Source organism: Oratosquilla oratoria, chromosome 4 (genome assembly GCF_046742065.1).
Source record: "Oratosquilla oratoria isolate Oo_2021 chromosome 4, ASM4674206v1, whole genome shotgun sequence".
Lineage (NCBI taxonomy): Eukaryota > Metazoa > Arthropoda > Malacostraca > Stomatopoda > Squillidae > Oratosquilla > Oratosquilla oratoria.
Window position 1 is genome coordinate 81,022,766 of NC_134780.1, and position 20,265 is coordinate 81,043,030.

At 40.5% G+C, this 20,265-nt stretch overlaps 2 protein-coding genes across 3 annotated transcripts; both read left to right on the forward strand.

Annotated features, from left to right (window-relative positions):
* The first annotated feature begins 1,658 nt into the window (after positions 1-1,658).
* On the forward strand, positions 1,659-6,371 carry LOC143024960 (uncharacterized). 2 transcript variants are annotated; one of them, XM_076184496.1, is made up of 8 exons: positions 1,659-1,728; positions 1,883-1,949; positions 2,480-2,715; positions 3,397-3,557; positions 4,423-4,571; positions 5,034-5,132; positions 5,253-5,410; positions 5,892-6,371. In XM_076184496.1, exons 2-8 carry the CDS (start codon positions 1,895-1,897, stop codon positions 6,048-6,050), a joined length of 1,017 nt encoding a protein of 338 aa, XP_076040611.1. In that variant the 5' UTR covers positions 1,659-1,728; positions 1,883-1,894; the 3' UTR covers positions 6,051-6,371. The 2 variants fall into 2 exon arrangements, with proteins under 2 accessions (XP_076040611.1, XP_076040610.1); XM_076184495.1 differs by having other exon boundaries at positions 1,686-1,760; positions 5,892-6,370.
* A 7,523-nt stretch (positions 6,372-13,894) lies between these two features.
* Positions 13,895-18,770, forward strand: LOC143024963 (uncharacterized). The gene is made up of 8 exons (XM_076184498.1): positions 13,895-13,963; positions 14,082-14,148; positions 14,698-14,933; positions 15,616-15,776; positions 16,691-16,839; positions 17,304-17,402; positions 17,523-17,680; positions 18,260-18,770. Exons 2-8 carry the CDS (start codon positions 14,094-14,096, stop codon positions 18,416-18,418), a joined length of 1,017 nt encoding a protein of 338 aa, XP_076040613.1. The 5' UTR covers positions 13,895-13,963; positions 14,082-14,093; the 3' UTR covers positions 18,419-18,770.
* The last annotated feature ends 1,495 nt before the right edge of the window (positions 18,771-20,265 follow it).

Sequence of the window (20,265 nt, forward strand, 5' to 3'; positions counted from 1 at the left end):
AAAAAGATGAAGAGGAGGAGGAGGAGCAGCTGTGGCAGTAAGAAGAAGAGGAAAATGAGGAGTGGTAGGAAGAGGAGGAGAATGAGCAGCAACAGTAGAAGGAACAGGAGGAAGAGCACCAGCAGTAGTAGTAGTAGTAATAGTAGTAGTAGTAGTAGTAGTAGTAGTAGTAGTAGTAGGAGGAGGAGGAGGAGGAGGAGGAGAAAGAGAGCGAAGAACAGGATTAGGAAAAGGAGGAGGAGGAGGAGGTCAGATCTTTTATTGCAAAGAGTTACAATAACTTATTTGCGGATTAGAGTCCAAATATTTATCTAAACAATTTTTAAATGTTGTCATTGTGTTACTTTCAACGACGGTGGATGGTAACGAACTCCACACATTAACAACCAGGTTGAAAAAAAAATCCTCACTTTCATTCGAAGAAAATATTTTACCAATTTCTTTAAAATCGTGACGTCTTCTTGTATTTGAATGGCATAATGAAAAGTAATCTTCGACATTGATGTTGTCAAAGCCTTTGAGCATTTCGAGACTTCGATTAAATCTCCTCGCATCCTACTCTTTAAAAGTGAGAATAAACTCAGAGGAGGATATGAGGATGAGAAGGACGAGGCGGAGGCGGGGGCAGCTCCAATAACTTCGTTATCTGCGGATCAACCTCTCTCTTAGGCTCCTTCCACACGTATCGACTTTTCGCCGTGTGCCGTCCACGACATGACGTCATGCTCTCGAATGTCCATGGGTGTTTTTGCACGATTTTAAACGTCACAACCACGACCATGTCTGAGAGCATCCATAGACCCCCATGATTACTTGAGAGCACGACGTCGTGTCGTTGACGGCGCACGGCGAAAAGTCGGTACGTGTGAAAGGAGCCTTATTCACCTTCCCGGCACTCCTATGGTCGTCCAGGATTGTGTTCGTAGGGTTCTGTAATTAATGACGTCACTCCTAACATTATCAGCATTATTAGGAATTGCAATGATAGCGGTGCTATGAAAAGCAGTATTTATAATCATAATTTACACGAGTAAATTAATAGTAATAATAATAACAATAGTAACAGTAATATTAATGATAATAACAAAAATAAGTGTAGTAACAATAATGATAACAATAATAACAACAATAATAATAATAATAATAATAATAATAATAATAACTATAACAACAACAATGATAACAATAATAATAATATTAATAGTAATAATAATAATAATAATAATAAAATAATAATGACAACAAAAATAAAAATAATACTATCAGTAATAAAGATAACAAAATAATAATGATAATAATAATAATAATAATAATAATAATAATAATAATAATGATAATAATAACAATGATAATAATAATCATAATAATAATGATAATAATAATACTAATAATAATAATAATAATAATAATAATAACAATAATATCATATAACAATAATGATAATAATAATATTGATATTTAATAACATTAATGATAATGACGTTAATAATAACAACAAAAATCATGAAAAGCCGCATTCAAGAAACGAACAAATGAACTCATGATTCCGCAAAAAACAATAATTCCCGTGAAGCGCCCGAACGAAGCGACGCGACCCTTCAGGAAAACTTTGCTCTTTGACAAACGAACGAAGAACTTGGGAACGCTCGTGCCCTGCTTATATACCTGAGCCTTACCTCGTGAGGCTCAGACACCAACTGCCTCCACACCTGGAACGACTTCCGCAAAGTACGTGAACACCCAAACGCGGAGTACCTCAGGTATACGCTTCTGTTCCCAACAGACTACAGAATTCTTAAGATCTTGATATCTTTGTATCTGTGACGATCCCCTTTGACGTTTCTGGTTCTTTTGGGTCTTAAAGAAGGTTCCTCTTTTGCAGAAGCTGATCACGATGGAAGCGCGCTCCATGTTCCTGGCCCTGCTTCTCGTAGCCCTCGCTTATGCAGGTAGGGAGAACTCCACACATTACGGGATATAATTGCCTGTTGCCAAACGACACTAAGATACACTTACACACACACACACACACACACACACACACACACACACACACACATATATATATATATATATATATATATATATATATATACATATATATATGATATTTATATAGACATAATTCTACTTTGCTTAGGAAATTCTCGTGGCGAGAGGTTTGATATGATAACAATACAGTGGAGACTTCATCTTAACACATCGACGGTCACATGGTACAATCATCTACAAAATTACACCATATGCAGAATGTAGCGGTTAACAAGGGTTTATTGTGGCCTATAAATCGTACGAATATTTGGGAAATATTAATGACCTCCGAGCAAAATTACACTTCTAGGCCAGCAAAGACTTGTACGAGTGTCCCGATCATTGCTGTGTCCATTGCATGTGCTCCCTCTTCATTCCACTTTCGTTCCCTGCCCTCCTCGTCCTATTCATAGATCTGAAACTAAAACCCAGCTGTCCGCAATTCCAGGACCCTCTACTGTCCAATTAGTCAACCCAGACATGGAGGTTTTGCTGCCTACATTAGATACGAATCAAGAGAAGGACGTGTCCGCGGCTTGGCAAGATCTCAACGGGAATGAAGACAAAACCCACCACATTAACGATCAGATGTATTCCAAGTCACAGTTCGAACTTGCGACTGATGCTGGAAAACAGGCTTCTAGTCTGCCGCTATTGACTTCTCTGCCCAAAGACTGCGGAAGGGTAAGTCAAGTCTGCCATTAGATGTAGATCCTATGCTTATTTTCATATATATAGCTTAGCGAAAATGCACTTTTCAGACCCATACGAGTACACCTTGTCTCTAACTACCTGAACAGCGCTCCAACACTTTATATACAATTGCAGTGCAACGGTGCTACTCACACTTGCTCTGGTCAGGCAATCCGGCATGAGGCATTCAGGACAAGAAATGTGCATATTTGCCAACTCAGGAAAAACATAGTATTGAAGTGATTGTAGTAAGTTCAAGAAAGATTCCGATAGAGTTGTGGGATGTTGGGTTGTACGACGCGCACTTGCGATAGCTTTTGTGAGCTCATCCGACCACAGAAGTTAAAGAAATATTTTGGTCATGGGATTACCATCATAGCCCTATTGTATATGACGACATACGAATGAAAAGAACTACTAAAACCAAAGAGCAACCGAATGTGTCAACTGCATTATCGGAAATGATGTCAAGGATTTCATTATCATTGTAATTAATACTACTGTGACAAATATCTATGCTAGAGTATGACCAAGACTTTAGGATAACTGCAGCCTCGTGTTTCATGCTCACAAATAAGTCAAGGTTTTGTCGACTTCTCACGTGGTGACTGGAGCCTTATCTCTTATGCATAAGTCAAGTTCTTGTTGACTACTTATGTGTGCTTCCGGCAGAACCCGAGGTATGAGAACAGTGGCGGAAAGGAGGACAACGCTCCATGGGTGATCCCCATGGGCAAAGGCAGAGGCAAAGACTTCAGTGTCCACTGCGTAGGAGTCATCATCTCCAGTCGCCACGTCGTCGCCTCTCCTTTCTGTCTCCTCGCCAATAAAGTGTGAGTATCCTTCTCTAATTCATGTCAACTCGTGGATGCTCCGGCTAGGAGAAAACATACATGCATGCATGCATACTTGAGAAAGGTGGAAAATGAGGACACGAGTTTATCCCTCGCCGGTTTCGCTTTCAGCTTCTCCAGAGCCTCTGCAGATGCTCAAAACAAAACTGGTCAGTCATAAACTCGGATTTTGACCCGTGTCCTCTTTTCCATCTTTCTTAACTTGTCAGAATGCCTCAACATTCACACATTGCATATACACATATGCCAAAACGCCCTCTCTCCCTTAAAAGTGAGGTGGACTACCCAAGGTATATAACAGCCCTTCACCTACCCCACATCCATCCAACACCATTTGTAGTCCCCCCATTTTAGATCCCTGTGGACAAAGTTCCTCTCTGTCCTCCGCCTACTGCCAGGGTCACAGGCAATGTAGCAAAACACACGACCAAAATACCTACGCGAAATGCTCTAATCTTTGTGAATTGCTTGTTTCTTACTTATTTCTTTTGGCTGCCTAAGTGTTTGTTTACAGCCATTTTTTTTTTTTTTTTTTTTGGCTGTTTGCATGTTTACTTTTTCTACATTCAGCTTCGTTACAAACTGAGAAGCACTGATGTTCTGTCACTGCAACATTGGAAATGGCCAAACCATGACCAAGGTGATGAGGACAAGAGGACATTCATGCTATGTATCAAAAGAACTTCCCCAACTTTCTTATTTCTTGCAGTCAACTCCTCGTTAGATCTAGACTCAGTTCAGATTAATACAAACTAACGCCTGTTTCTGCATCTTGGTCATCGGCTGATGGCAACGATTCAACCGGCTCGGGGAAAGGGTATTAATGTGCACACTATACCTCCAGCGACGCTGTGTTGGCACCCGTGGGAGATGAAGTCAAAGTCATTGAACTGCTGGGAATAAGCACACTTCCTACAGCGGAGAGCCCCGATGACCTTCTCACTGGAAGTAACATAGCTGTGGCCACCTTGAAGATACCTATAACCTTCTCAGGTAATCCAAATTTCCTGTACACACGATATTTTCACTTCTTTCAAAATACATGTTCTCAGTGGAAACTATGCCAACTACACACACACACAAACACATACATTATATGTTTCTTATGTGTCGTTACGACAAATGGATTGATAACCTCAGCCGCTGAGACTCATGAAAGGGTTCGAGTCACACAGGCGGAGCTTATCAATCCATATACATTCGTGTTTGTTTGTGTATGTGTGTGTGTGTGTGTGTGTGTGTGTGTGTGTGTGTGTGTGTGTGTGTGTGTGTGTGTGTGTGTGTGTGTGTGTGTGTGTGTGTGCGAGCGCGCACTGTATTTAACTTACAGGTGAATATGTATGTATGCCTGAACATATATAAGTATGTGTGTATGTATGCATATGCATACACAAAAAGTTCGCAAGTTTTACAACTAAATATCTTAATGAGTGAATCCCCTCTTTTATTTTCCAGAAAAAGTGCAGCCAGCATGTCTTCCTGGTCTGTTCGCGACGATCAACCCCGAGGGGCGGATCCAAAACGCCACAGTCTACGGTTTTGCTGCCGAAAATGGTAATAAAGAGAGAATTTCAATCCCAGAGGACAATACTTACTTGCATGGGTACAAGAACATGGGTCCTAGCTACACTCTCGAATAATGCCTGTCTTGACGCGGTGTGTTTTCTTCCACAGGTGGTTTGGAAAAGTTTTTTGGAACTTTCAATTCGTACGGTCCAGTCGTCTTCTACAAGTCCCTTAAGGATTACAATGCCAAGTACCCTCGTGAGCAGGTCAAGAGCATCGAACTGATCTCCAAGAATCATCTAGGGGTCGTGGCTGATTTCAAAACGGTAAGAATTTAACGCTTGGACTGTGTGTGTGTGTGTGTGTGTGTGTGTGTGTGTGTGTGTGTGTGTGTGTGTGTGTGTGTGTGTGTGTGTGTGTGTGTGTATGTGTGTGTGTGTGCGTGCGTGTGTGTTTCATTCACCAGTGTCTTCTATCATGCGCTGACCTCGTTACCGACAGCTATTACACCCCGGATAAGAGCTCCACAGTTGATATGGTACAACCTGGTAATACTGTGGCCTCGGGCATACATACACACACACAGACACAGAAAAACACACACACACAAACACGTTTTTCCAAATACTGTCAGACTCTACAGGCCCTAAGGGTGGGGACCAATCTCGGGACAGCAAAGTAAGTAATCCAAGGTGGTACCACTACATATATACATATAAATTCCTAGTGTAAAGTCATGCCATATAAGTAACGATTTGGGTTCGATTCTGGTCGCTCGACTCATTTCCTCATTTCGATCTTCTCCAGCTTCGATTCTCTGCCCTCCTGTTCCGCAACGTGGAAGACGGCGGCCGTTTCTACTTATTGGGCATCGGTCCAGTGGCCTCTGATATCAACGAACCAGTGACCCTCTACACGAGCATCATACCCCACCGCCACTGGATCGAGGTCGTCGTGAGGCAATGAGGTGGGATTCACCCTCAGGAGGTTCCCAGAAAACCCTAAGACTTGAGGACACACAAGATCAGCCCAACAATAAGATGTCTTCTCTTCCTCCTCCACGCTATACTTGAAGAGGATGTCATGTATATTAGTGCTTGTCAAATATTCAATACTCAGTTATGTAAACATTTAAGCAATATACTCTGTAGTGCATATTATATTGTTTACTTGCTTACTTCATTTTTTTCTTTTCATCCCATATCACTGTGGACCAAAAGGTCTCTGTCAGGATGCTTTACTAATGTAATCACTGTACCCCATTGTAAAATAAGCCTGTAATAAAATCTGCCCCTTACACCTTTCTTTATTTCACAAAGTTTTGCTTTGCCCACAGTGGCGAGACCCAAAGTCAAGAGGAAGTTAATATAATTTTTAAATAAATGTGCAAATAGATATATAAGTAAATCTATTTAAAATAAGTCTTCTTCAACCTCAGAAAGGAGGGTCGCAAGCCAAGGCTTGCACCCACCAGCAAGACATAGATATACCCAAATAAATAATTAATTGCAAATAAACCAGGCAAAAAAAAAATATCGTTCGCAAACCCAAACAAGTGGTTTGGGTCAATATAAATGAAGCACAAGACAACAACAACACAGAAGACACTGTGACATAACCAAGCGAATCACAACAAGAATATCCGCAAGTTAGGAGGCACCGCTGGTGGCTCGTCAACAGCCACTTCCATCTACGACGGCAAGATCCGCCGAGAGGGAGCGAAATGAGGATCGTCCACAAGACGACCTAAGGCAGTCCTTCCTAAACAACGCAAATATCATTTCGAAACACTGGAACCCATTCAGTGTTCTGCAAATACTTTCCCTCATTCTATACTTACCAATTGCACTATCTTGGCGGAGATGGGTTGAATGCAAAACTTCGTGTACGTGTATAAAAATCGAGCATACAAATATATAAGAAAAGCTGTGCTCAACTTATATCTCTCTTGATAGCGCAATCGGTTATGTCACTATTGTTTGTTACGTGCTGGCGGGGGTTCGAGTCCTTAGTTGTACCACGTTTCAATTTCTGCATGTATGCCTCCTCGAGGTTCTCGATGTTGATGGCTTAGAATTAAAGTGAAGTGTGGCTGATAAATGCAAAGTCGTTCACTGGAACCCATTCGGTGTTGTACAAATATTTTCCCTCCTTGTATACTTACCAACTGTACTATCTTGACGGAGATAGATTGAACGTAAAATTTCGTGTACGTGTGTGTAACCCGAGCATACAATATATAAGAAAAGTTGCGCTCAACTTATATCTCTCTAGATAGCGCAACCGGTTAAGTCACTATCGCTTGTTATGTGCTAGCGGAGGTTCGACTCCTTAGCTGTAACGTTTCAATTTCTGCATGTATGCCTACTCGAGATTCTCAATGTTGATGGCTTAGAATTAAAGTAAATTGTGGTTGATAAATGTAAATCTGTTCACTGGAACCCATTCAGTTTTGTACAAATACATTCCTGCACTGCATTCTTACCAATTGTACTATCATGGCGTAGATGTACTGAACGCAAAATTTTGTGTACGTGTTTGTAATTCGAGCATACAAATATATAAGAAAAGTTACGCTCAACTATCTCTCTTAATAGCGCAATCGGTTACGGCACTATCACTTGTTACGTGCTAGCCGAGGTTCTAGTCCTTAGCCACCTTTCAATTTCTGCATGTATGCCTCCTCGAGGTTCTCGATGTTGATGGCTTAGAATTAAAGTGAACTGTGGTTGATAAAGATAAATCTGCTCACTGGGACCAATTCAGTATTGTACAAATGCTTTCCCACGTTGTATACTTACCAGTTGTACTATTATGGCAGAGATGGGTTAAGGGACCACGTCTCTTAGAACCAAAACTAGAATCTGGTCTCTCATACACAGAATATTGTTCAGAACTTAAGAAACTGTTCAGTGACAGACCTTAGAATAATTTTTATTTCCTACTCAATGCTTGGTCCATAATATATACTCACACTCCGACAAAACCCAGCACCACAACCCACCAACCCTACACCCCCCCCCCGCCTCTGTGCCCCTCCGAGAATTACATCTAAAGGATGGAGTTCTTAACAGGCACTACTACCCCCAACCTAAACAGTAATCCCAAAATTCATTGATTCAAAGAATCCTCCTAATGGTCCACGTTAGCCCCATTGCAGGTCACCAAGGCAGACATACATGCCTAGCAAACACCAAACGGGCGTACGACTGGCCCAACATAGCCACCGCCATCACCCGTCACATTGAACCCTTCTCCAAGTTGGAGAAGTACCCATCCCCTCAGAACCATGGGATACTATGGGCATCATTTTTCAAAACTACCCCCCAAGCCGCCAAGGTTCCCAATACGTCCTTGCCGCAGTGGATTACTTTTCAAAGTATTTAATACTAGTGCCCCTACCAGACAAATCGCCAGAAACGGTGCCCCAAGCCTTAGTCGACAACGTGTTCTGTAAATACAACATTCCTCTTCAAATCTTTTCGGATAACGGATCCCTATGGTTTGGAGAGAACCAAAAGATCATACTTCAGATTGCTACTTCTGCATTACAAATATAAAAGGTAGAAGTATAACATCGATACCTGAGCATATTGTAAAATATCCTAATTTATCATCTGCTATGAGACCAGTACCTCACAGTCAAGACTTTCCTGTACCTGACCCTCCAAAACAAATGGAACTAAGTGATGATGAGTCAAGTGAAGAGGTTATGGAAAAAGAAACAGAAGACATGCACTTTCAGCCAATCTGTTCTTCAAGTGAACCACATTTACAGAGTCAGGGAGATCTGAATGATCGTGTGCGTGATTTAAACTTGTCAAACAAAGTAATCTGAACTTTTTGCTTCCAGGTTAAAGGGTTGCAATCTTCTCCTGAAAGAATAAAAAGTTAGATTTTATCATAAGCAACATTGTGATTTTGAACAGTTTTTTCCACTTGAGGATGGTGTGGTGTTTTGCAATGACATATATTCTGTTATGGAGGAAATTAACCATAAATATGACAGGAATGAGTAGCGCTTGTTTATTGACTCTTCAAAAGTGAGCCTGAAAGTTGTTTTGCTCCACAATTGAAATGAGTTTCCTTCTGGTCCTCTGGCCCATGCAGCTACGATGAAGGAAATATATGAGTGTATGAAGTTTCTACTGTAATAAATAAATAAATATAAAATAAGTATGAAGAGCATAAATGGAATATCCGTGGTGACCTAAAGGTTGTGGGACTTTTACTTGGAATGCAGCTGGGTTACACAAAGTTTTTTTTTTTTTTTTTTTTTTTTTTCTTTCTCTGTGAGTGGGACAGTCGGGATAAGAAAAATCAATATGAAAAAATATGTGTGGCCGAAACGATCTTTGACCCCAGGAGAGAAGAATGTTGTCAATCCTCCTCTTGTTGATTTAGAGAAAATTTATCTGCCTCCTTTGCATATTAAGCTAGGGTTAGTTTTTTTTTTTTTTTTTTTTTTTTTTTTTTTTAAGGTAGAGATAGAACTGGCAAGGGATTAACATATTTGAAAAACAAGTTTCCCAGAGTAAGTGACGCAAAAATCAAAGAAGGTGTTCTTGGACCACATATTAGGGAGCCGATATGAGGCTAGAATTTTGATGAAGTGCTAAATGGTCTTGAAAAAGCTGCATAGCTGTCATTTAAGAAAGTTTGCGCAGAGCTTTTGGGAATGCAATATGAGCCTAAAAATCCGCTTCCTACACTTTCATTGGGACATTTTCCTGCAAATCTTTGTGCCGTAAGTGACGAGCACGGTGAGAGGTTTGACCAGGGCGTTCTGAACATGGAAACCCGGTATCAAGGGAAATGGAGCTCCCCAGTGTTGACCGATTAGTGTTGGGCACTAAAAAGATATCTCCCAGAAGCAAAATGAACTCGAAAATCATATTTCTACATTTTAAAGATAAGTTTAATTGAAATATCAGCATCATGTATTTGTTATAGTTGTTTAAAATTTAATATGCTATCACAGAAAAAATATGCATGATAGAAATTTTCTGAAAACATATTTGAAATCATCAGAAAAAAAAATATCAAGTTTACCTCCTTTTGCTTGTGGGACAGGTATTTCAATCAATTTTGTTGACCAGTGTATTGGACAAGATGTATTACCAGAACTTAGTTTTAATCTAGAAGGAAGAACTTAGATTCTTAATCTCCTCCATCATTTACCATCTTGGCAATACGTGATCAAACTTCTCGGGAATACCCAGCGCCTCTATCCTTGGGGACAATATCGCTCATCATAAGAAATCACAGACGTGGTAATGGAGAGATATAACGAAGGATAGTACCAGAACAGAGGGAGAGTAATAAAAGTAATCGACTATTTTTATCTTTTTTTTTTTTTTATCTTATTTCATTTGTTTGTTTGTTTATTATTTGTTTATAAATTTATTTATATATTTGTTTAATATTTTATTCTTATTACCATTGTTTTTATTATTATTAATTAAATGGAACTGACAACCTTCTGTCAACCGATGATAGAGAGACCAACCTATCCTACTATCATCATAAATTTCAGATGGCTTAAAAAGAGCTGTATGAAAGTGGCAGTTGCCGACAAGTCTATACAAATAAACATTAAATGTACGGCGTTTCGCTTAAGCTTTTTCAAGTACATGAAAAAGCTGTAATAGGCGAAACTTCGTGCTTATAAAGACTCCATCCTCATATGGTGTTTATTTCCTTAAGAAGAGCTCCATAGACTTCAACTTTATTTGTTCACTTATCTATGCTATGTATTCATTTTTCCCCTTAACTACTGAATGTCGTTTTCCAGGTCAAACTTTCCCAAGTTTCTCCTCTGATTTACCCTCACTTTCTTTACTTAAAATCACCACCACCGTATTCTGTGTGTTTCCGTTCTATTACAGCCATGATCGCCCGTAACCACACAGCCCAGCTGCTATATGGTAAAATATGTGTGTCTTCTCCAGTCATATCCTGGGTTTATAGCTTCACATTACGGGTTAACCTGTAACAAGAGGCCAGCATGGTGGTCAATCCTACCATTTCTGTGGCAACACGCCACAACTGCTGCAGTGTCCCCTAAGTGTACATAGCTTCATTGTACATAATATTGTTAATCTGCATTATATTATTGTATATACCAATTCCCATCATTACCGTATATTGTAAACATTACATCTCACACGAGCATTACTGTTATATTACTAAGTGGATTTGTATATAGTCATATTTACATACGCTTTACAGAGCATTTATATATTCATCGAGTATTATTCATATGATGGCGGACGGCCGAATCTATATTAAGTCCTAAAACAGTTTCGTAGTTTAAGTTACTCTCTCCTACTATTGGGACGATAATTTTCGACCGTGATGTGGTAATCGACCTCATCACTTCCATACGATAACGTCTAAGTAGGCGTCATGAGGTGTGTGTGTGGTCCACGCGGATATCGGCGTCTGGGGTATTTGCTGCATGTTATTGTGGCAAAGTAGCATACAGTTGATACATTAGGGTCTATATGGGGCGACCCTACGGACCAGATCTACACTTTTTTCTCTGTGATAGAGGAAAACTCCGTTCATACATAAATGATGAAATTTTTATCATACTACGACTATCCTCCCGTTATGCTGTCCCCCAACCCCTTCTTAATGTCCTGTACCATCTCTCTGAATATTGATTTCCTTTTTTTCGCCTACCCTGTGGTGGGGGATAGAATGCTGCCACCAAGTCTTCCCACTTGAGTCGTAAAAGGCGACAAAAAACGGGAAGGCATGAGAGAGTCTTGGAGTTTTCCAACCAGTACCCTAAGATTTGGGTCATCAAATGTGCGTGGATGTGGTACAGATGAGAGTAAATGGGAAGAGATAGGCAGTATGTTTGGAAGAAGAAAGATGTATGTGTTGGCTTTGAATGAACCTAAATTGAAAGGGAGGGGTGAGTGTCAGTTTGGGAATGTAGTTGGGAGGTTCTCAGGAGTGAAGAGAGGACGAGGCAGAAAAGGGGTGGCTACACTAGTAAGTGAAGAGATAGGTAAGCTTGAAGTGGAGTGGAAGGAGGTTCTTCAAGGCTGATGTGGATGAAGGTGAGGCTGGGAACGGAGATGTAGGTTTTTGTAAGTGCGTATGGGCCTGGTAGTGAGAAGAGCGTAGAGGAAAGGGAGGCTTTTTGGGTAGATTTAAATGAGTGCATAGAGGGACTAGAGAGAAATGTCAATGTAGTTGTATTGAGAGACCTTAATGCTAGGGTAGGAAACAACCCAATAGACGGGGTGATTGGGAAGTATGGAGTTCCACGTAAAAATTGTAGTGGAGAATTCATGGTGGAGATGTGTCTCGAGAGTTGATGATAGCAAATACAGTATTTAGGAAGAAAGTCAAGCATAACTATACATAGGAGAGGGGGGTGGATGGAAGGGTGGCAGATAGAGCGTTAATGGACTATATAGTGGTGACCGGGAGTATGGTTTGAAAAGTTAAGGGTGTACATGTTCTAAGGGAATAGAGTGGGGGAATATCAGATCATTTTCTGGTGGAAGGTATATTGAGAGTGAAGAATGGGTGGAGAAAGAGGAAAAGGGCAGAAGGTAAGGAGGCACTTAGAGTGAGCTGCTTAAATGAGTAAGAAGAGTAGGAGTATAAGAAGAAGCTGAGAGAGGAGGGGGGGGGAGTGAAGGATAGAGTAGAACTAGGAGCGGAGGAGGAATGGGGATGGTTCAAGGAGGGAGTCATAACGTGTGCAAAGATAGTATGTGGAACAAGGAGGGCGGGAGGAAATAGAAGGAAGGGTAGTGAATAGTGGGATAAGGAAGCAAAGATGGGTGTAGAAGAGAAGAAGCAGGCTTTTATAGATTGGCTACAAATTAGGACGAGGGAATCGTATGAGAGGTACAAAGTAAAGAGAAGGGAGGTCAAGTATAAGATAAAGGAAGCAAAGAGGAGAGAAGATGTAAAATGGGATAAGAGTATGACAGAAAATCTTGAAAGTAAAATAAAAAGATGTTTAGGAAAGAAATTAAGAGAGGACGAGGAGGTGAATGAAGATGGTGTTCGTAGGGTTCTGTAATTAATGACGTCACTCCTAACATTATCAGCATTATTAGGAATTGCAATGATAGCGGTGCTATGAATAGCAGTAATTATAATCATAAATTACACGAGTAAATTAATAGTAATAATAATAACAATAGTAATAGTAATATTAATGATAATAACAACAATAATACTAAAAATAATAACAATGATAATGATGATAATAACAAAACTCATAATAATAATAACAATGATAGTGATGCTAATAATATCAATAATACAAATGATATTGATAATGATATTGATGATAATAATAATAACAATAATAATGATAATAATGATAATAATAATAACAACAACAATAATTAATAATAATAATAATAATAATAATAATTATAATAATAATGACAACAATGATAAAAATAATACTATCAGTAATAACGATAACAAAATAATAATGATAATAATAATAATAATAATAAAAGAATAAATAATAATGATAATTATAATAATAATAATAACAATAATATAACAACAACAACAAAACAATATTAATATCTAATAACATTAATGATAATGACGTTAATAATAACAACAAAAATAATGAAAAGCTGCAGTCAAGAAACGAACAAATGAACTCATGATTCTGCGAAAACAATAATTCCCGTGAATCGACAGAACGAAGCGACGCGACCCTTCAGGTAAACTTTGCGCTTTGACAAACTAACGAAGAACTTGGGAACGCTCGTGCCCTGCCTATATACCTGAGCCTTACCTCGTGAGGCTCAGACACCAACTGCCTCCACACCCGGAACGACTTCTGCAAAGTACGTGAACACCCAAACGCTGGAGTACCTCAGGTACTTCTGCTCCCAACAGACCACAGAATTCTTAAGATCTTGATATCTTTGTATCTGTGACGATCCCCTTTGACGTTTCTGGTTCTTTTGGGTCTTAAAGAAGGTTCCTCTTTTGCAGAAGCTGATCACGATGGAAGCGCGCTCCATGTTCCTGGCCCTGCTTCTCGTAGCCCTCGCTTATGCAGGTAGGGAGAACTCCACACATTACGGGATATAATTGCCTGTTGCCAAACGACACTAAGATACACTTACACACACACACACACACACACACACACACACACACACACACACACACACACATATATATATATATATATATATATATATATATATATAAAAATATATATTATATATATATGATATTTCTATAGACATAATTCTACTTTGCTTAGGAAATTCTCGTGGCGAGAGGTTTGATATGATAACAATACAGTGGAGACTTCATCTTAACACATCGACGGTCACATGGTACAATCATCTACAAAATTACACCATATGCAGAATGTAGCGGTTAACAAGGGTTTATTGTGGCCTATAAATCGTACGAAAATTTGGGAAATATTAATGACCTCCGAGCAAAATTACACTTCTAGGACAGCAAAGACTTGTACGAGTGTTCCGATCATTGCTGTGTCCATTGCATGTGCTCCCTCTTCATTCCACTTTCGTTCCCTGCCCTCCTCGTTCTATTCATAGATCTGAAACTAAAACCCAGCTGTCCGCAATTCCAGGACCCTCTACTGTCCAATTAGTCAACCCAGACATGGAGGTTCTGCTGCCTACATTAGATACGAATCAGGAGAAGGACGTGTCCGCGGCATGGCAGGATCTCAACGGGAATGAAGACAAAACCCAGCACATTAACGATCAGATGTATTCCAAGTCAGAGTTCGAACTTGCGACTGATGATGGAAAACAGGCTTCTAGTCTGCCGCTATTGACTTCTCTGCCCAAAGACTGCGGAAGGGTAAGTCAAGTCTGCCATTAGATGTAGATCCTATGCTTATCTTTATATATATAGCTTAGCGAAAATGCACTTTTCAGACCCATACACCTTGTCTCTAACTACCTGAACAACACCACAGCGCTGCAACACTGTATATACATTTGCAGAGCAACGGTGCTACTCACACTTGCTCTGGTCAGCCAATCCGGCATGAGGCATACAGGACGAGAAAGTGCATATTTGCCAACTCAGAAAAAACATAATATTGAAGTGATTGTAGGAAGTACAAGAAAGAATTCGATAGAGTTGTGGGATGTTGGGTTGTACGACGCACACTTACGATAGCTTTTGTGAACTCATCCGACCACAGATGTTAAAGAAATCTTTTGGTCATGGGATTACCATCATAGCCCTATTGTATATGACGACATACGAATGAAAAGAACTACTAAAACCAAAGAGCAACCGAATGTGTCAACTGCATTATCGGAAATGATGTCAAGGATTTCATTATCATTGTCATCAATACTACTGTAACAAATATCTATGCTAGAATATGACCAAGACTTTAGGATAACTGCAGCCTCGTGTTTTATGCTCACATATAAGTCAAGGTTTGGTCGACTTCTCACGTGGTGACTGGAGCCTTATCTCTTATGCAGAAGTCAAGTTCTTGTTGACTACTTATGTGTGATTCCGGCAGAACCCGAGGTATGAGAACAGTGGCGGAAAGGAGGACAACGCTCCATGGGTGATCCCCATGGGCAAAGGCAGAGGCAAAGACTTCAGTGTCCACTGCGTAGGAGTCGTCATCTCCAGTCGCCACGTCGTCGCCTCTCCTTTCTGTCTCCTCATCAATAAAGTGTGAGTATCCTTCTCTAATTCATGTTAACTCGTGGATGCTCCGGCTAGGAGAAAACATACATGCATGCATACATACATACTTGAGAAAGGTGGAAAATGAGGACACGAGTTTAATTCCGAGTTTATCCCTCGCCGGTTTCGCTTTCAGCTTCTCCAGAGCCTCTGAAGAAGCTCAAAGCAAAACTGGTCAGTAATAAACTCGGATTTTGACCCGTGTCCTCTTTTCCATCTTTCTTAACTTGTCAGAAGGCCTCAACATTCACACATTGCATATACACATATGCCAAAACGCCCTCTCTCCCTAAAAAGTGAGGTGGACTACCCAAGGCATATAACAGCCCTTCACCTACCTCACATCCATCCAACACCATTTGTAGTCCCCTAATTTTAGATCCCTGTGAACAAAGTTCCTCTCTGTCCTCCGCCTACTGCCAGGGTCACAGGCAATGTAGCAAAACACACGACCAAAATACCTACGCGAAATGCTCTAATCTCTGTGAATTAGTTGTCTCTTATTTCTTTTGGCTGCCTAAGTGTTTGTTTACAGTCTTTTTTTTTCTTTTTAATTCTGGCTGTTTGCATGTTTACTTTTTCTACATTCAGCTTCGTTATAAACCGAGAAGCACTGATGTTCTGTCACTGCAACATTGGAAATGGCCAAACCATGACCAAGGTGATGAAGAAAAGAGGATATTCATGCTATTTATCACAAGAACTTCCCCAACTTTCTTGCATCATGCAGTCAACTCCTCGTTAGATCTAGACTCAGTGATAAGATAACCAGCCTGGTTTCGGAGCAAATCCAGTTCAGATTAATACAAACTAACGCCTGTTTCTGCATCTTAGTCATCGGCTGATGGCAACGATTCAACCGGCTCCGGGAAAGGGTATTAATGTGTACACTATATCTCCAGAGACGCTGTGTTGGCACCGGTGGGAGATGAAGTCAAAGTCGTTGAACTGCTGGGAATAAGCACACTTCCTACCGTGGAGAACCCCGATGACCTTCTCACTGGAAGTAACGTAGCTGTGGCTACCTTGAAGATACCTATAACCTTCTCAGGTAATCCAAATTCCCTGTACACACGATATTTGCACTTCTTTCAAAATACATGTTCTCACTGGAAACTATGCCAACTACACACACACACACACACACACACACACACACACACACACATACATTCTATGTTTTTTGTGTCTCGTTACGACAAATGGATTAATAACCTCAGCCGCTGGGACTCATGCAAGGGTTCGAGTCACACAGGCGGAGCTTATCAATCCATATAAATTCGTGTATGTTTGTGTATGTGTGTGTGTGTGTGTGTGTGTGTGTGTGTGTGTGTGTGTGTGTGTGTGTGTGTGTGTGTGTGTGTGTGTGTGTGTGTGTGTGTGCACTGTATTTAACTTACGGGTGAATAGGTATGTATGCCTGTATGTGTGTATGTATGCATATACATACACAAAAAGTTCGCAAGTTTTAAAACTAAATATTTCAATGAGTAAATCCCGTCTTTTATTTCCCAGAAAAAGTGCAGCCAGCATGTCTTCCTGGTCTGTTCGCGACGATCAACCCCGAGGGGCGGATCCAAAACGCCACAGTCTACGGTTTTGCTGCCGAAAATGGTAATAAAGAGAGAATTTCAATCCCAGAGGACAATACTTACTTGCATGGGTACAAGAACATGGGTCCTAGCTACACTCTCGAATAATGCCTGTCTTGACGCGGTGTGTTTTCTTCCACAGGTGGTTTGGAAAAGTTTTTTGGAACTTTCAATTCGTACGGTCCAGTCGTCTTCTACAAGTTCCTTAAGGATTACAATGCCAAGTACCCTCGTGAGCAGGTCAAGAGCATCGAACTGATCTCCAAGAATCACCTAGGGGTCGTGGCTAATTTCAAAACGGTAAGAATTTAACGCTTGGACTGTGTGTGTGTGTGTGTGTGTGTGTGTGTGTGTGTGTGTGTGTGTGTGTGTGTGTGTGTGTGTGTGTGTGTGTATGTGTGTGTGTGTGCGCGTGCGTGTGTGTTTGATTCACCAGTGTCTTCTATCATACGCTGACCTCGTTACCGACAGCTATTACACCCCGGATAAGAGCTCCACAGTTGATATGGTACAACCTGGTAATACTGTGTCCTCGGGCATACATACACACACACAGACACACACACACACATACACACAAACACGTTTTTCCAAATATACTCTACAAGCCCTAAGGGTGGAGACCAATCTCGGGACAGCAAAGTTAGCAATCCAAGGTGGTACCACTACTACATATATACATACAAATCCCTAGTGTAAAGTGATGCCATATAATTAACGATTTGGGTTCGACCCTGGTCACTTCGATACTGGTCACTCGATTAGACATCTTAATGATTGGGGACGACAGGTGGTGATGGATACGGAACTGCCTAGTGTAGGCCTTATGGTCTCTCCTTTATTCATATATTCTTATGTTCTCATTTCGATCTTCTCCAGCTTCGATTCTCTGCCCTCCTGTTCCGCAACGTGGAAGACGGCGGCCGTTTCTACTTATTGGGCATCGGTCCAGTGGCCTCTGATATCAACGAACCAGTGACCCTCTACACGAGCATCATACCCTACCGCCACTGGATCGAGGTCGTCGTGAGGCAGTGAGCTGGGATTCACCCTCAGGAGGTTCCCAGAAAACTCTAAGACTTGAGGACACACAAGATCAGCCCAACAATAATATGTCTTCTCTTCCTCCTCCTAACCCCTTTTTCCCCGAATACCATTTCCACGCTATGCTTGAAGAGGATGTCATGTATATTAGTGCTTTTCAAATATTCAATACTCAGTTATGTAAACATTTAAGCAATATACTCTGTAGTGCATATTATATTGTTTACTTGCTTACTTCATTTTCTTTTTTTTTATTCGATATCACTGTGGACCAAAAGGTCTCTGTCAGGATGCTTTACTAATGTAATCACTGTACCCCATTGTAAAATAAGCCCGTAATAAAATCTGCCCCTTACACCTTTCTTTATTTCACAAAGTTTTGCTTTGCCCACAGTGGCGAGACACAAAGTCAAGAGGAAGTTAATATGATTTTTAAATAAATGTGCAAATAGATATATAAGTAAATCTGTTTAAAATAAGTCTTCTTCAACCTCATAAAGGAGGGTCGCAAGCCAAGGCTTGCACCCACCAGCAAGACATAGATATACACAAATAAATAATTCATTGTAAATAAACCAGGCAAAAAAAAATATCGTTCGCAAACCCAAACAAGTGGTTTGGGTCAATATAAATGAAGCACAAGACAACAACAACACAGAAGACACTGTGACATAACCAAGCGAATCACAACAAGAATATCCGCAAGTTAGGAGGCACCGCTGGTGGCTCGTCAACAGCCACTTCCATCTACGACGGCAAGATCCGCCGAGAGGGAGCGAAATGAGGATCGTCCACAAGACGACCTAAGGCAGTCCTTCCTAAACAACGCAAATATCATTTCGAAACACTGGAACCCATTCAGTGTTCTGCAAATACTTTCCCTCATTCTATACTTACCAATTGCACTATCTTGGCGGAGATGGGTTGAATGCAAAACTTCGTGTACGTGTATAAAATTCGAGCATACAAATATATAAGAAAAGCTGTGCTCAAGTTATATCTCTCTTGATAGCGCAATCGGTTATGTCACTATTGTTTGTTACGTGCTGGCGGGGGTTCGAGTCCTTAGTTGTACCACGTTTCAATTTCTGCATGTATGCCTCCTCGAGGTTCTCGAGGTTTATGGCTTAGAATTAAAGTGAAGTGTGGCTGATAAATGCAAAGTCGTTCACTGGAACCCATTCGGTGTTGTACAAATACTTTCCCTCCTTGTATACTTACCAACTGTACTATCTTGACGGAGATGGGTTGAACGTAAAATTTCGTGTATGTATGTGTAACCCGAGCATACAATATATAAGAAAAGTTGCTCTCAACTTATTTCTCTCTTAATAGCGCAATCGGTTAAGTCACTATCGCTTGTTATGTGCTAGCGGAGGTTCGACTCCTTAGCTGTAACACGTTTCAATTTCTGCATGCATGCCTACTCGAGGTTCTCGATGTTGACGGCTTAGAATTAAAGTAAATTGTGGTTGATAAATGTAAATCTGTTCACTGGAACCCATTCAGTTTTGTACAAATACTTTCCTGCACTGCATTCTTACCAATTGTACTATCATGGCGTAGATGGACTGAACGCAAAATTTTGTGTACGTGTTTGTAATTCGAGCATACAAATATATAAGAAAAGTTACGCTCAACTTATATCTCTCTTGATAGCGCAATCGGTTACGGCACTATCACTTGTTACGTGCTAGCCGAGGTTCTAGTCCTTAGCCACCTTTCAATTTCTGCATGTATGCCTCCTCGAGTTTCTAGATGTTGATGGCTTAGAATTAAAGTGAATTGTGGTTGATAAAAATAAATCTGTTCACTGGGACCCATGCAGTGTTGTACATATA

Excerpts from the sequence above, each read along its gene's own strand:
- LOC143024960 (XM_076184496.1), top strand. The coding sequence starts at position 1,895 with ATGGAAGCGCGCTCCATGTTCCTGGCCCTGCTTCTCGTAGCCCTCGCT. Across the intron at positions 4,572-5,033 it reads GATACCTATAACCTTCTCAG|AAAAAGTGCAGCCAGCATGT; the intron begins GTAATCCAAATT and ends TTTATTTTCCAG. Across the intron at positions 5,133-5,252 it reads CGGTTTTGCTGCCGAAAATG|GTGGTTTGGAAAAGTTTTTT; the intron begins GTAATAAAGAGA and ends TTTCTTCCACAG.
- LOC143024963 (XM_076184498.1), top strand. The coding sequence starts at position 14,094 with ATGGAAGCGCGCTCCATGTTCCTGGCCCTGCTTCTCGTAGCCCTCGCT. Across the intron at positions 14,149-14,697 it reads CGTAGCCCTCGCTTATGCAG|GACCCTCTACTGTCCAATTA; the intron begins GTAGGGAGAACT and ends CCGCAATTCCAG. Across the intron at positions 15,777-16,690 it reads TGTCTCCTCATCAATAAAGT|AGACGCTGTGTTGGCACCGG; the intron begins GTGAGTATCCTT and ends CTATATCTCCAG.